General features: G+C 47.7%; 2 protein-coding genes across 7 annotated transcripts in view; one reads left to right on the top strand and one right to left on the bottom strand.

The window, feature by feature from the left end:
• Positions 1-2,924: 2,924 nt before the first annotated feature.
• The window catches only part of LOC311527049 (uncharacterized protein), a 24,846-nt gene continuing 11,582 nt past the window's right edge, over positions 2,925-16,188 (top strand). For 2 of the 6 annotated variants that reach the window (XM_084640631.1, XM_084640627.1), the window contains exons 1-3: positions 2,939-3,068; positions 6,205-6,262; positions 8,073-8,279. The gene's annotated coding sequence lies outside the window, so the exon portion shown is untranslated. Of the gene's footprint in view, positions 3,069-4,822; positions 5,380-5,788; positions 6,263-8,072; positions 8,280-16,188 lie in introns of those variants that run through there. The other 4 variants (XR_014713228.1, XM_084640629.1, XM_084640630.1 and 1 more) reach the window with 4 other exon arrangements.
• LOC311527069 (uncharacterized protein) overlaps positions 8,286-16,188 on the bottom strand; it is a 22,812-nt gene continuing 14,909 nt past the window's right edge. Inside the window, exons 2-4 of the mRNA XM_084640684.1 lie at positions 12,450-12,665; positions 9,804-9,898; positions 8,286-9,380 (exon numbers count right to left, since the gene is read on the bottom strand). Coding sequence (XP_084496810.1) covers positions 8,790-9,380; positions 9,804-9,898; positions 12,450-12,612 — 849 coding nt within the window. The 5' untranslated portion in view covers positions 12,613-12,665 and the 3' untranslated portion in view covers positions 8,286-8,789. The remainder of the gene's footprint in view (positions 9,381-9,803; positions 9,899-12,449; positions 12,666-16,188) is intronic.

The following is a 16,188-nucleotide window of genomic DNA, read 5'->3' as shown; positions in this document are numbered from 1 at the left end:
TTTCAGTAACTAAATCCTTTTCTCACCAGTAATGCTGGGGGGAGAGGGCGCGGAGGGGAAGTTACGGGACTTGGTTCATGGTAGCATTAAGGGTCATAATAGGATTGAGGGGTAAAGTGGGTGAGGAAAAGGCACTTTTTGTTATCTGATACATTCGGTCTTTCCTGGCCACAGGTGGGTGGTAATGCAAAGGGGAAAATTAATGAAGGTAAGAGACACATAAGCCTCTGCAGAAACTGAACATTTGACACCTATCAGGAATGGTGTAGTAATTATGTAGTCCTGCCTTGAGTGCGGGGACAGAGCTAGATGATCTCTCAAGGTCCCTTCCACTCCTACACTTCTATGATTCTCTGATCTAGGAGATGGTGTCAAAAGGAAGAAGCAGAAGGGTTTTTCTGTACCCGTGTTGGATCCCCAATGGAAAAGATCCTTGATTGTCATGACCAGCTGTAACTGCTGCAAACAGTGGGAGTGGAGATCTTTCCTAGAGACATCACAAAGCAGACTAATTAAACTATTCTAAGAAGGGTTGTGGATGTTTGGTCCCACTAAGGACTTGGTTGCTAGGAACCTTGGATTACCCCTTACCAGCTGGACAGTGAAATCATTACTAGGTGTAAGCAGGGGAATAGTCCTGCTATTGTGGGGAACTTTCCTGGCTTGTGCACTACCCCGGTGAAGTGGGCTAGCGAAAGGATCTGAGTCCTTGCTCCCACTTCCTTTACCCAGTGGCCTCCCTGCCCTTGAGGACTCCCCTTCCACTCTCCTGTCTGGCAGAGTCCTTGTAACCCCAACAAGGCTGGGCCCACCTAGGACAGGGCCTAGGGTGTCCCCACTCTAGGGTACTCTCTCTGCACTGGGCACTTCTCTGACCCACTGACCATTACGTACAAGTTAAAGCAAATGCAAGTTATTTAATCAACAATTAATTTTAAAAAGAATAAAGAAGAATGGGAAAGGTTAAAGGAAACATATCAACCCGCTCTGTGGGTGGGAACATCACAGTGTCTCTGGAATGTCAGGGCAGTTCACAGTCTGTTCCTTGTAAGTCCCAGGCCTCCTTCTCAGGCCCTGGCTGTGCTGCAGGGATGCTGTGGGTTGGACACTTGCTCTGGTGGTGGCCACATGCTCTCAAGGCTCTAAGTGGTAGGACCCTTCTTCCCAGTGTCGCCCCCGCCCTGTCGAGGTTATGATCCAAGCCTGGCCTGCAGAGCCTCTTGGCTGAGGCGTCTCCCTGCGCTGGGCCTGCTGCCCAGAGTCCCCCTCGCTTTCCCCAACTGCTCGCCGCATCCAGCTCTGGACTACTCCAGCCACAGCTCCACCACTATGTCTCAGGACTGCTGCTGCTGCTCTGCCTCCAGCTCCCTGGGCTGCTTCTTTGGCCCCTCTGGCTCTGGTTGCTGCAGCTCTGCTCCCAGGATGGGTCTGCTCTGCAGGCTGCTTCTGTCACTCTGCTCCCAGCACTGACCTGCTTCCTGGGCTGCTTTTCTGGCCCCTCTGACTCTGGTTGCTGCAGCTCTCCTCCCAGGTCAAGTCTGCTTTCTCTGGGCTGCTTTTCTGGTCCCTCTGGATCTGGTACAGCTCTGCTCCCAGCTTAGCTCGGCCCCACTCTGTCCGACCCAGGCAATTCCAGCTCACACGGAGGACAGGACCTCCCTGGCCTCCTGACTCCCTGATTAGCCTGGTTGCCCTGTCATTCAGGCTGACCTGGAGCATAAGCCTCTCCCCATTGTTCCTGGGGTTTGTCAGTCTCAGGGTCCTGATTCCCCATCAACCCTTCCCCCTTTTTAGTACTGGGAGCTAGCAACTAAAACACCCCCACTAAATGTTAGTAAGGGGGCAACAGTCCCCTTACGTCGGCAATAGGGTTAGCAGGTCTTAGCTTTTATTTTTATAGAGTGGTGAAATGATGTAGAGCTTGAGGGTAAGGAAAGGGACAGTTTTTGTTGCACTTCTACTATTTCTGTCTTCTCTTAAGCTTGTCTCTTTATCACACTAAGAATACACATGAAAGAGACATGCTGCACTGGGTTTCTAATGCTGCAACCGCCAATAAAATGGCATGATCGAAAACTTAAGTCGCTTTTCTATTTTAAGACCACAGCCTGCAAGAAACCCATTAGATTTCTTCTTGGGTGGGGAAACAGAGCAACACTGAGAGAAGAAAGGTGGAATGGCAGCTGGAGGAGCTGGAAGATTGCAGGCGTAGAGAGGCCATTTCAGTGGGTTTATGGGACAGCTTGGTAAATAGATAAATTATATGGCAACTTGCAACCCTCAGCCACTACAGAAATGAACGCTGGCTCCATAGTATCCTTCCGGCAGCCTTGGGGACGCTTCCCACTCTGCCCTGACTTAGCTTTGCCCCTTTTCTAGTCACCTTGTGCCTGAGCACTGGGTTTATCACCAAAGCAGCAGAGACTGATTGGGGAACAGCTGTTTCATGTGTGCCGGTGACATTTGATGAGGTAGCTGCATATCCCACAAAGCAAAGTGGCTTCCTTTTCAGATGAAAGGCAGAGGGAGTTCTAGATGAGCAGCATACATGAGTTTATGCTCTATCTGTGCAAAATCCCCCCATAAGAAGGGGGTGTATGCTAGGGTTAGCGGGTGTGTGTGCCTGAAGCAACTGGATCGGTTCACGTTTCCACCCGGTCAATCTGATTTCCTTGGTGTCAGCAGCAATGTTGCCTCCAACCCAGTACTTTCTAGACTAGAAAGTTTTGCCAGCCACACTTATGCCCGTGTACAGCTGCCTGCCGCCACAGCCATTTTGCTAAGAAAGAAAGGAATCCTTTTCAGTGGTGGGGGTGACCGGGGAGGGGAGCGGGTTAGAGGAGAGCAAGTGACCTAGTTACACTTGCTCAGTGCCCCTGAGTCACCAAGTTCCCTCTTCCTGAATCACCAGAGGGCGCATGTCACCGCGATTCACTCGTCATGTGACCGCGGTCTTGCAATTTCCTGCGGGCCGTTTTCCTGCAATAGCCCGGGCAGCAAGTGGGCTCTGTCGCGGGCTCTTGGGAGCGTCCACGGGCGGCCGAGGACAAGCCCGCCCAGGGCGGCGGGTACGTACGGACAGAGCGAGCGGGAAGCCGTCCTGCAGCCTCGGCCTCGCGAGCCTTGGCCATAGGACGCCTCGTCACGCGTGCCTTGGCGGGAGGCTTGGGGGCTGTGTAACTTTCCCGCTCTCCTTACAGGAGGCACTTGCGTTTGTTGCGCCCGCGCCTACGCCCGCGGGACGTGTGGCTGCTGGGGCGAAGCGAAGCGCGGTGTGCGTTAGTCCCCTGATCGCTGGTTTCATAGAGAGCAATCGCTGCTGCGGTTTCTCCAGGCGAAAAGCAAAAACGTTTCAAACCCAATTAGTCAGCGGGGAGGCCTGATTATTGCCTTGGGGGAGGGGAGGAGAAGGGAATCCTGTTGGGGAATGGGAAAGTGCCCCATCCCAGCTGCGTGCTGCCACAGCACGGCGAACCCCCAACAGAGGAGATGCCGGGACCATTGTGAGCTCAGAAAACCTTAGGCCCAGGAGGAGAGTGGAACCTCACACCAGTGGCTCTCACCCATTCCCGGCTACTGTAGCCTCTTCGGGAGTCTGATTGGTCTTGCCTGCCCCCAAGTTTCCCCTTACCTAAAAACTACTTGCTTATAAAATCAGACATAAAAATACCAAAGTGTCACAGCTCACTGTTACCATAAAATAAACCAATTGGAATGTAAATCTTCTACTTACATTCCAGTGTATATAGAGCAGTATAAGCAAATCATTGTGTGACATTTTAGTTTGTACTGACCTTGATAGTTCTTTTTATGTAGCCTGTTGTAAAACTAGGCAAATACCTAGATGGGTCGATGTACCCCCTGGAAGATCTCTGCATACCCCCAGGGGTATGGGTATCCCTGGTTGAGAACCACTGCTCTAGGCAGCCCCTTGACAAGGTTTGCCTAAAGGGAAGATACCACCCTAGCTGAGACTTTGTGGTAACAGCTATTTTAGGGGCCTAGTGATCAGATCTGCACCTCTCTGCTTGTCAGAGCCCCTACATGGGACACGATGTGTGACCCATAGTGAGAGAAGGGCAAAATATTTGTGGGATTTCTCCTTTATGGTACTGTACGTCTACTGCACTGGAGAGTTGGGTTTGTAACATGGGCACCCTAACGAGAGTCAGTTTGCCAAAAACAGTAGTGAAGCCCAGATCACATAGCTAGAGACATAGTGTAAATAGGTATTTCTGTAGCCTCAGTTGAATTAGTCTTTATGGGGGATGTACACAATCCTCTGCAATAAGAATGAGGGGGGGCACTAGGGTTGTGTGGGGCAGAGAGCGCTTTGTGAGCGAGAGGAGCCGTTCCCTGTAGTCTCCAGGAAGTCATTGCTCCTGCTCAGCACCAGGGTCGCGGAGATCGTGTTGCAGTTTCTGGGGCTCCTGAGGGGGTGTACAGGAGACACCGACGATGGCTTGGTGGGGGGGACTTTGTCGTTAAAGTTTGAGGGAGGGTACGTGCTGCAGAAGATCCCCTGGCAAGTCTGTTGCATTCTCCCGGAGTTCGCGGCTGGTTCTCCAGCCCGGCCGCTGTCTCCTGGATGCAACGCTCGCTCCATGCAGGCGGCGGGGGGAGGAATTCAGCCAGGAGCCATGGGTGGGGTTTGCGCTGAGAGGGCCAGGGAGAGATTAGCCCGGAGGGAAGACAAAGAAACTAGTTCGGCTCTGGTGTGGGCAGTGAAGGATTAAAACCATAGAGCCTCCCGCTGGTAGAGAGGGCTGCAAAGTCCTGCGCAGGGGGAGGGGAGTTGAATAGTGAGCCGCTTCCTCTTCCCTTCCCGCTCTCGGTGCGCGCGGAACCCGCCGGGGAGGGACGAGCCCGGGCCTGCGGGCAGAGCCCCAGCAGACAGGGGGCGAGGCCAACAAATCGGTGCCTCTGGGAGTTGCAGGCAACAACGGGGGAAGTGAAACAGGAGCAAAGTCTCGGAAAGAAAGGAGAAAAGTCGGGCAGCGTCCCCCCCAGCTAGCTCTGCTCCGGGGAAGAGTGGAAGGAAGTTTGGGGGCGATTTGGGGGAGGCAGCCGCAGGGGTGTTAGCAAGTGGGTTATAGCAGAAAGGAGGAAGTGGGTGTAGAGGGAGGCGGTTTAAAGGACAGTACAGGTTCAGGGGTGTGGTGGAAAAGAGAGCTGTGGTTAAGGGAGACTGGCCTCGGGGAAGTACAGTACATTGGGGTGGTATGGAGGTTTGTTTATTAAAAGCAAACAAATACAGCAGCAGAAAAGGTGAAATTAACCAGCAGCAAGCAGCTCAGCATGACCAGGGATGGGTTATAAATGCTTTAAAATAAAAAGTTAGGATGCGGAAATGTAAAGAAACAACTACACTTTTTGAAGGTAAAAAAGCATGTTAGATGGCAGAGACCGTGGTGAAACTTACAATGCACCAACCGGGACCATTCATCTTGTTTGTTATGCTGGATCCTTATCCCCATGGTCCGCCTGTATGTTTGCCTGCCTAGATTTTTGGCTTTTTGGTCCAGTGTGCACAAAGGAAGCTTTCCCCCCAGACTGTAAGCAGTCTTAAAATTGTAACTGTCTGGAGCTATAGTGCAGATCAGACCTACAGGCAACTTGAGCCATTACTTCGGAACTGGCTAAAAGTGGTTTGGGCCACCTGAAGGCCTGCGGTGGAATCCTGCCTGTTTTAAGTCAAAGGAAGACTTGCTGTTAATCTCAATTCTGTGGCTTTTGAGGAAGTGGTGGGTGGGAGGGAGGGGGGCATAATTGGGGGGCATCTGTGGGGAGGCACAAAGAGGCTTCCTGAGAACACCTCACTGCTAATCAGCTGTGCCCTCGTCCTAGCCCCTCCATGTTCCCCTGAGCTGGATTGGTCTCGAGGAGGGAAGGTGATAACCCATGGGCCAAGAGGAAGGCATGATTTACTGGTTGGAGGCAGCAAGGTGGAGTGGAGGGGAGTCCTGGACTTCATACTCCACTTCAGGGACTAGTGGTAGGGAGGGAGAGGGCTCTGCATAGCTCTTTTCAGCATCACAGGATTGCAGTGGTGTGAAGTAGTTTATTCATTTCAATGAGAGGTTCCCAGATGAATCAGAAGGCCCCTCCCCCCCCAGGGATGAATACAGCCTGCCATGATAGTTCTGAGAGATGTGAGCTGACCCATTTCTCTAAGTGGATGTTCTCCTTCCTTCTTTCCCAAAGTCTTCTTCCCTAGCTCCTGCTGTGGAATACCAGTGATCAAGATGATCTCACTATGCAGGTGGGTTTTAGAGCAATTTGAATATTCAAGTTCACTTCTTATTTGTGGGGGAGAGGTTGTATCTGGGGAACCCCTAGATCACATTACTCCAAATTTGCACCAGTAAGAGTACCCCATACTCTAGTTGTAGCATACCAGTATTTGAGGTAATCTCACTATGCATGTAGATTTTTAGAGTGTTTTAAAAATGAAAAGAAGGTTCAATCATATGGACTAAAAATATCTCAGGTCACATGTTCAAAAACGCTCAGCACCCAACAGCTCCCACTTTTGGTAACAAAATGAAGTGAATTTTCCAAAGAACAGTGGGATTTTTGCTGAAAAGTGGCATCAAAACACTTCAGATTTTGGCAGTTACTGAGTCGTGCTCATACTTCATCTTTGCACGTGTAATCTGTATTGCCAGCCCCAAATACTTAAAAATTATGAGATTGGCTTAAAAATCATGAGAATTTCAAAAATAACTTTGGAATCTTTTTGTTTGCCCTCTGATTTTGAATCTTTAGGAGTCACATTTTCAAGCATTTCTCCACAACCACCAAGGCTAGAATTTTTTTTTTTTTTTTTTAAATGAAGGCTCTGAGATCAGGTTGGATGATTTAAACCACCAAGTGGAGAACTGCAATTTTAAATAATTGATTTTAATCAACTTTACCATTTGTATTTCAGTTATTTTTCCAAAGAAAGGTGCATTCTCATTGGTAGATATAACCATTAAACCAAGTTGATTTACAATTAAATAGAACCTTTACACTAGATTTGATGCATTTTTTTGCTACCTACCTAGTTCTTTTGCTACTTCAAACCTCCATACCACCCCAATGTACTATACTTCCCCTAGGCCAGATTTATTTAAGCAATTATATAGTTTAATATTTTCAGATTCTTATCAATTGTACATTTTAGTATGTTAGAAAATGGTGAATAATCTTGCTTATTTACTGGATGGTTAACTTTTTGCTAATGATTTATGTCAAGCTGCATTAGGATGGAATTTAATTGAAGACACAAAATAGCATATTTATTTGTATTAAACAAAACAAGCCCTTAATACGTGACCTACGTGACCTATTGTGCCATGTTTATAGAGTTTAACCTCAAAAGTTAGATTTCTCTCCCCCTTCCCCCCATTCTTTATTTACATAGAAAAGCATCCTTTAACTTAAAGTTTTTAATAGGGGCTCACGGATTCAGAATACTTACTTTTTATTTAATTGTTTTAAGAGATTGCAATAAGCTTGGGCCTTTACATATTTTGTATTAAATTCAGATTTCATTTTAAACATTTTTAAAAAGAAAAACTTCCTATAATCTGAATTAAAAATTCAGAAAAATAATGATTTTTATCCACCCTATCTGAGATTCTCATGTAACTACTTGGCTGGCAGGGCTGGTTTCTACACTTCCTTCCCATTGCTCTCAGTACAAAGGGGCAACGGAGGTGGGCAGGGTAATTGGCCAGCATATGTGCTTTGGCTCTCCTCAGCAAGCATGTGGTCCCTTGGAAAACATAATGAGCTGGCTCAGTTTAGAGCAGCCTCCAGAGTACACTCGGCACCAGTTCAGAGCAGAATCAGGAAGCCGTAACGGGCTCCCTGGCAGCTTTGTCTCTGTCACTTGCAAATGCTTTTGTATAATTATCTTTACAGATCTGTCCTCTATTTATAAAAATAACAGAGCACCATTTCCAGCCACTACAGCAAAAGATCCTCTGAGGTGGATTCAGAGATCTAGCTCCCATCTGGGACAGGTGGGATCACTTATTGAAATCAATATCAGTCCTTTGTTTTTTTTACACTTTCTATTCCAGGAGTAGATCACAAGATACGGACACCATGCTTGTAGGAGAGGAAATGTCCTGAACCAGAAATTACCCTGGAGGGCAAGACCTTCCTGATTGTAGACTATCCATTGTGGTGTTCAACTGGAACGTCTCATTTTTTGAGAAGAAAACGTGTGTTTGGCTCTGAATGGAAACACCTACGCTTGCGGATGAAGGGCCTGACTTCCTCCTAACGTATGTACTGAATCACACACAAATCCCCTCTCATCTGTGCAGAACAGTATGTATTTTTGGGGCAGGATACAAACCCGAACAAACAAGTATGAGTCACTTTCTCCATCCCTGCCCCCCTCCCCCTTTTTCTAGGAATGGAGACCTCCCATCTTAAAGAATGACACAATAGAAAAATTATTCATATGAAAGAGGGAAACCTTCACTTAGAACAATTGTTTCCAAAGGGAAGCTTTCTTCCTGTTCAATCCTTGGTCATTCCATTTCAGCTGATGGGATCCACCTTCCTTCAAACCCAAAACAGCCAGGCATTCCCTCTTCATTGCCATACCTTGGCTATGGGAAATGCAGGAAACCTTAAAGGGACTTCACATATTTAGTATCCTGAGCTCCTCCCCTTACACTGATGGTTTCAGGGAAGTCCCATCTGTAAGATGCTTTCCTTTCAAAGGTCAGCTTATACTGAAGCTTGCACATCAGACTCTTCTTTTATATAAACCAGCCAGGGTGGCTTCATAGCTGCTCCTTCCCTACTGTCTGTTTTTCTCTCTCCTGAACTGTTTCTGTGGCTGTTGGCTTAGCCTCCTGCTGCATGTTTGCATGGTTCAGTGCCATCAGCAGCTTCAGGGAAGTAGCCTGTAACTCTTGTTCTTCTGCTGTCTTCAGCTTGGCCAGCAGCACCTGCATTGCCTGCATCCAGTGCTGCACGTTGGGGTCCTTTAGCCGCAGGAAGAGGTCTTCCAGGTCGCTGGTGGGTAGATGGGACTCCTGGGGGCTGGACAGCTCTCCTTGCTGCTGGCCACTTTCAGCCTCCTCTCTGATCTGGTTGACAGGGGAGTTTCCTGGTATGCTCTGAGGTTTAGGTAGGCTCTGAGAGAAGATTAAGAGTATTCTCGTGTGGGAGTTGGATTGGGGTGAAGTTGATAGGAGGATATCCTTGACAGCAGCTGCTCCTGTACCAGAAGGAGGTAGGGGTCCTGCGGTGGTGGAAGACTGGGTAGAGGTCTTTTTGGGGGGCAAAAGTGTATCACTGGCAGTGACATCTTCGTTGAAGGTTCGTGTCCTACCAGTCTTGCTTTGGATCTCCTCTGGGCATATAACCCTCTGTGGAAGAGCAGAGATACATCAGAGGAAGGCAGAAAAGCACAGGGACCCTGCACCCGTTCTTTTCTTAGGTGTGTGGGGTCACCACTTGCTACACAATTACACATTTCCCATTCCTATCATCCAAAGTTTTCTCATAGGCATCAGGACAGGCAAAAAAAAATCTCTCCCTGACTCCTTTCTTGACCACCATATTTCTCTGTACAACTGTCTTCCTATTCTCCTCTCCTTCCTTCTTTTACATGCTCCCTCTCTTAGTTTTCTCATGTTTTGTTCTTCTCACAATTCTTTATCATCCTTCTCCCTTCATCCGTCCCGCCCCCCATTCTCCACTCTCTTTGAGTGCTACCAGCCGTTTCCTGTGTCTGCGCATCCCAGTGCATTCCTCAGTACCAGATTCATCCGGAAACAGTTCAGACTCACCTTAACAAAATACTTTTTCATAGTACAGCGATAAAAGGTAAATGTACAAAAGTCTGTGAAGAAGGGAATTTCTGGCAGGTCTGAGCATACAGGCCCTAGAGAGAGGTAAATAATAATTAAATTTATTGAAAAACTCCAGTGTTGGACAGTCACTTCTCCTAACCCTCAGTTATAAATCCCAAGACTGGGTGGTCCCCATCTGCCAATAATAAAACTCAGTGCCATCCAGTAACCTCCCAAAGTTTGAGTGGTTAAAACCCCAGCACTGGCTGGTCATCTTCATGACCCACGGTGATTTTAAAAAAAACAAGACAGGATTGTAAGAACATAAGAATGGCTATACTGGGTCAGACCAATTGTCCAGGTAATCCAGTATCCTGTCTTCCAACAATGGCCAGTTGCTGCAAAGGGAATGAACAGACCAGGGTAATTATCGAGTGATCCATAACCTGTCATGCAGTCCGACTGTCTGGCACTCAGAAGTTTAACAACACCCAGAGCATGGGGTTGTGTCCCTGACCATCTTGGCTAATAGTCATTGATGGACCTATCCGCCATGAACTTATCAAATTATTTTTTGAACTCCATTTTACTTTTGGTCTTCACAACTTTTGGTATGCAGATATCTGTGGACTTGCAGGGCTTTACCGAGAACCACAGCAGTGAAAGCAGCAGGATGTCGGGCCACTGCTTGCAGGAGCCAGCACCTTCCATTAACTGCTCCTCCGGTGTGGCTATACCACCCTCAGCCCCACCCATTGGGGCGGGCACCAGGCTCACCCGCAGCTGTTTCTGGTCGTGCTAGTGTGTGCAAGTGGCTCACATGCTCCCAGACAGGAGTCTCTTCCATGCAGAGGTGTGCATCTCCTGTCCAGGAGCATGTTACTGTTCAGCAATATCAGTTTGATCATATTACCAAGTGCTACTTTAAAAAGTGATTTAAAATGTGTGACTTTTACCCTGTATTGTGTATCTGCAGGATATGTTGTTTAAATTGCAGGATTTTTTCTGTAAAATCAGTTTTTTCTCATTGCAATCCAATTTTGAACATTTTTATGCATTTATAGTAAGGCTACTTAATTGTTAATGTATCAGACAATTATGATTTAAAAACATAAAGATGGAATTAATTTTTTTTTAAATGGAAAAAATCAGAAAATAATAAATCCAAAAATCCACAATAATAAAACGGATCGTAGGGCCCTATGTTGGCCCTTTTACTGTTTGTGATTTGGCGTATGCATTTAGTTTGATCCTCTATGGTGTTTTTAAATAGTTTCCATGCAGCTTGCAGGCGTTTCACTCTTGTGACTGTTCCTTTTAATTACCATTGAACTAACTCCTCATTTTTGTGTAGTCCCCCCCCCCTTTTTGAAGTTAAATGCTACTTCTGGTGGGTTTCTTCGGAATGTTTTCCTCCTGCACGGATATTAATTTAGTACATTATGGTCGCTATGACTTAGTGGCTTGGCTATATTGACCTCTTGGACCAAATCCTGTGCTCCACTTGGGGCTAAATCAAGAATTGCCTCTCCCCTTGTGGGTTCCAAGACTAGCTGCTCCAAGAAGCAGTCATTTGGTGTCTAGAAATTTTATCTCTGCATCCTGTCCTCAGATGACATGTACTCAGCCAATGTGGGGATAGTTGAGAGCTCCCATTATTATTGAGTTTTCTGGTTTTAGTAACCTCTCTAATCTCCGTGAGCATTTTGCAGTCGCTGTCACCATCCTGGTCAGGTAATATATTCCTGCTGCTATACTCTTCTTATTCAAACATAGAATCTCTATGGATAAAAATTCCATGTACTATTTGATTTATTGAATATTTTTACTATATTTGACTCTGTGCTTGCTTTCCTATATAGTGTCGCTCTCCCACCAGCATGATCTACTCTTTCCACTTTTTCCACATCCTTTAGTTGTGTCCCTTCATGTGATGTAATTGAATGGGACTATTTCTCTTCAGTTCCTATCTCATAGACTTTAAGGTCAAATGGAACCATCATGATCATCTAGTCTGATCTCCTGCACGGTGCACAGAACCTCACCCCACCCCCTCCTGTAATAGAGCCATAACCTCTGGTTGAATTACTGAGATCCTCAAAACATGACTTCACGTTACAGAGAACCCACCATTTACACTAGTATAAACCTGCAATCATGCTGCAGAGGAAGGTGAAAAACCCTCAGGCTCTCTGCCAATCTGACGTGGGGGAAAATTCCTTCCCAACCCCAAATATGGTGGTCAGTTAGACCCTGAGCATGTGGCCAAGACCTGTCAGGCAGATACCTGGGAAATAATTCTCTGTAGTAATGTAGAGTAACTATATTCTAGTTATATTAGAGAACGCAAGACACATTCTTCAAACTTGCCTTCTCTAATATAAATACATAGTAACATGTAGATAATAACCCTCAAAACCTCTACCAAAACAAAACCCTCCACTGCATATACGTATCCCCCTGGGAAGAGAAGGAAAGATGAAGGGAAAATGACTAAACCCCATCAGCAGATGGCTTCCTCCGCATCCCTGTTATAAACCCAAACACCTAAGGACTCCTTCCCATCTGTCATTTGATCATTCCTAGTGCCAGATGGTCTGAGACCCCAGTCCTTCTGCTTTTGGATGCTGTGGTCAGCCTTACCTTGAGGGATGACTCCATGGTTTTCGTATTGGTCCAATCTCTGGATCAAAGAATTCTGGCAGCCATACAAGGCACGAATGAGGCAGATGGCACTGGTTCGGTAAGGGGCACGAAGAGGTTTGAAGAACTGATCATACTCCTGCTCTGAGAGTGGTGTTCCCATTAGCAATGAGCCCTCATCCTGAAGGTGGACAGCAGAACACCAGCTTGAGAGTACTGCAAAAGAGGAGCAGGAAGGAAGTGAAATGCTGCAGATGACAGACATTGGGGAAAGAATTGCAGGGATGTAGATGTGGGTATAACCTTTCTCTTGGGTATGCGGTCCAGAATTGTGGAAGTGACAATTTCTTGAAAACATGGTGCAGAACTGTAGGATGACCTGACCCTTTGGGAGGAAACCCACCTCCTGGGGATTGGGTCCATAGCTGTGCGAGTGACCCCTTCTCTTGTGAAGGGGGTCCTGAATTATGGGGGAGACCTCTTCTCACCTTTCCTGGGAATGATGGCCAGAATGATGGTTGTGACTCCCTGTTCTGGGACTGGGGCCTTGAATTGTGCTGTTAACTCTCTCCTTCACCTCCCCCTCTTTTTTCCCTGGGAAGGGAATTGTGGGATATTGTTTGCTTTCAAGAATTTGTTCTATAAATCCCCATTCTTGGCAAATGGATCCAGAATCTTCTAGAAAGCAGTGGTGGATGGATTTGTCTGCATGCTCTCTCGGGGATTCATACATTCAATGAACCTGTATATAACACTAAAAAACTTGGAGATATGCACACACACAGACTGCTTTTAAAGAACATTATTAAGGTTCTCCTAGTCTCCTCATCTGGGCTCGCTGTCGAATCCCGGTCTCCCCAGCTAGCATCTCCTACGCCTCTCCCATGCCCTGCACCTAGTCCCAGGCAGTCCAATCTACCCCTCTCCGTGGTTCTTCTGAACTCCGTGTTCCCCATCTCCTCCGAGCCAACTAGCTCCTGGTCCTCCCCTTGTTTCCCTGTACTGCTTCCAGTCCCTGTCTCCTTGCCCCATTAGTCCCAGCCTCCTCCCAGTCCTGGTCTCTTTGCTCGAGCAATCCCGTTTATCTTCTTGCTGCCTCCAGATTGTCTCACTAGACTCTTTGTCCCAGACTACTCCTTTCCCTTTCCTGTGGTCTGACCTTTGTCCACTCGGCATTCTAATGAGACGACTTCATCTTCTGCACGGCCTGGACACCAGCAGGCGTGTGTCATTGACAACACAGGAGAGACAGGCTCCTTACACTCAGTTCCAGTGCTCCGCCTCACTCTAGCCTGCACCATAGCTGGGAGCAGCCATTCCAAGGAACATTTGGCTTTACCCTTGTTGACCTGGGCTGGAGGGAGCATATTCAGTCCCCCTGTGGTGATGGCACATGTGCAGCCAGCTCATGCGTAGGAGCTGGGAGGGGATGACGCGTGCTCAGTGGGGATAGTGCGTATGGCATGTGGTTAGCACTAAGAGCTGTGAGAGGCTTGAGCGTGTTCTGTGAAGACACAAATCTTTGGAGATTTTAGTTGCTGAAATCCAGGAAGTCTCTGCCAAGCCTGTGTGAACAGATTTTTTCAGGGGTTTTTACCTTGGCCATATTTGAGTGGGTTATCACACAGTAGCGCTGGAACATTTTTAATAGTGGGGGTGCTGAAAGCCAGCCCCCTTGCCCCGTCCACTGGACCCCCAAGCTGAGGTCGTCAGCCAGGACCCCAGGGGTGCTGCAGCACCCCCAGTTCCCGTGCCTATGTTTTCACAGGGATGGCAAAGGTACATCCCTGACACAAAGGTTAGCACCCTGCCAATTTCAAGACTGCGCTCCAAAGCACAGGAGCACTAGAGCTTTCCAATGAAAAGGTTACCAGAACATGTGTTGTTCCCTTACGTCTGTTCTCAGAAATGGCTGAACCACTTTGGCGGAAATAAATAAATAAATAAGTTCAGGCTGAGGCAGGCACCCAGTATGGAACATTTCGGCTGAAACCATTAAAGTCTGGCAAAGTTATAAGTAACTGGAAGCAGGGTCTTGTAATGGGAAGCGTCAGGCCCTGCCTGTAATCTGTAGTTCAGCCACCTGCAGTTCTTTTTCTTCTGTTGTAGGATACTGTTCTGACTGATTGCTGTGGCTAAATCTTTTCAACTCTCTGGTCTGCTTCCAGGCTACTGCGTAGAGTTCAATTCTTTTATATAGGAGAACTGGTAACGTTTTTCTGTCTGACCCTGGTCCTTTCAGTGTTGGTTAATGTGGCAGACTGGGGAAAAAAAGCCAGGTGTCGGGTGTTTCTCTAGTTGTGGCTATAAGGCAGGGATCTCAAACTCAAATCACCACAAGGGCCATATGAGGACTAGTACATTGGCCCGAGGACTGCATCACTGACACCCTTCCCCCCGCTGCCCCTGGCCCCGCCCCCACCCCTTCCATAAGGCCCCACCCCTTCTCTGCCCCCATTCCAACCCCTTCCCCAAATCCCCACCTCTTCTCCGCCTTCTCCCCTGAGCGTGCGGGTCCCTGCTCCTCCCCCTTCCCTCCTGGAAAGCACTAAGCGCCACTGGCCGCAGGAAGCACCTGGAGGTAGGCAGAGGATCAGGGACACGGCGTGCTGCGGGGGAGGGGAGCTTGGTGGCTGCAGGAAATAACTCCGGGGGGGTGCGGGGAGCTTGGCGGGCTGCAGCAAATAACTCCGTGGGCCGCGTGTTTGAGACCCCTGCTGTAAGGTGTGTGTTCAAAGTCAACAAATTGGCAGGTTAAAGCATTTGGAAGAAAAGGACTCCAGGAGGCAATGCTCTGTGCAGCCAAGATTTAGATATGGATAATTACAGTCACTGATATGTAAACCCGTCCCCTCCTTCCTAGTTCTGAGGTGCTGAGGTTCCTGATTTGCAATGAGCGAGGCTGGGGAACAGGGGACTCTCCTGTCCCCTATCACAAGTCAGTGTCAGGGATGATGAGAAGTTTCCCTACTCACCAGAAACAATCAGGAAGGCCCATGCTGCTATCTGACACCTCATCTTTCTTGGATTGTATGTGGGTGGGGATGGGAGGAAGTTTGAAGGTTGAACTATGGGAGGTGTTAAAGACCATGGAGGGAGTTCTGGGTTCCTTGCCTATCCCTCACTTTGTTCCTTTTCCTGTTGCTGCTTTTACCTGAGGTGGGTCAGGAGGAGAAGGCGGGGAACTTTATGAGCAGGGTTATTGCTGCAGACCAGTTCCCAATAGCAACTTGATGACATCACAAACTCGGTGACATCACAAACTCTGTCTCCTCTCCCTTTTGCCAATGCACCATTTTACCTTTTCTCTCCTTTATTTCCTCCCTCTCTACATCTCTTTATCTTTCTTTTATGACTGCTGGGGCTATATTATTGTAGAGCCTTCCATGAATCCAGGGGCTGTGCACTGGCTTGTTTGGCTTAAGGAGTGCTGAGTTGCCCATACTGGCTTGTTGTTGTGCGATTTATTATAAGCACCTGCATGCACTATTTAGTTATTGTACTTTCACTAATCTTTTTCTGGCCAAATTCATATTTAATTATTCAGTTATTTAATTAAAGTGGAAAAACTTCAGTAGAAGAGATTGAAAGAGACACACATTAGACTATCCGGGAAAGGGTGGTTAGGGCACTCATCTGACAGACACCTGTTCAAATCCCTTCTCATCAGGCGGAGGGAGGACTTGAACTGATGGTTTCCCACATCATGGGTGAGTGCGCTGATCACTGGGCTAAAGGT

Source organism: Lepidochelys olivacea (assembly GCF_965140295.1).
Source record: "Lepidochelys olivacea isolate rLepOli2 genome assembly, chromosome: 1".
In the NCBI taxonomy this organism is placed as follows: Eukaryota; Metazoa; Chordata; order Testudines; family Cheloniidae; genus Lepidochelys; species Lepidochelys olivacea.
This window is presented reverse-complemented; position numbering and strand designations above follow the sequence as displayed.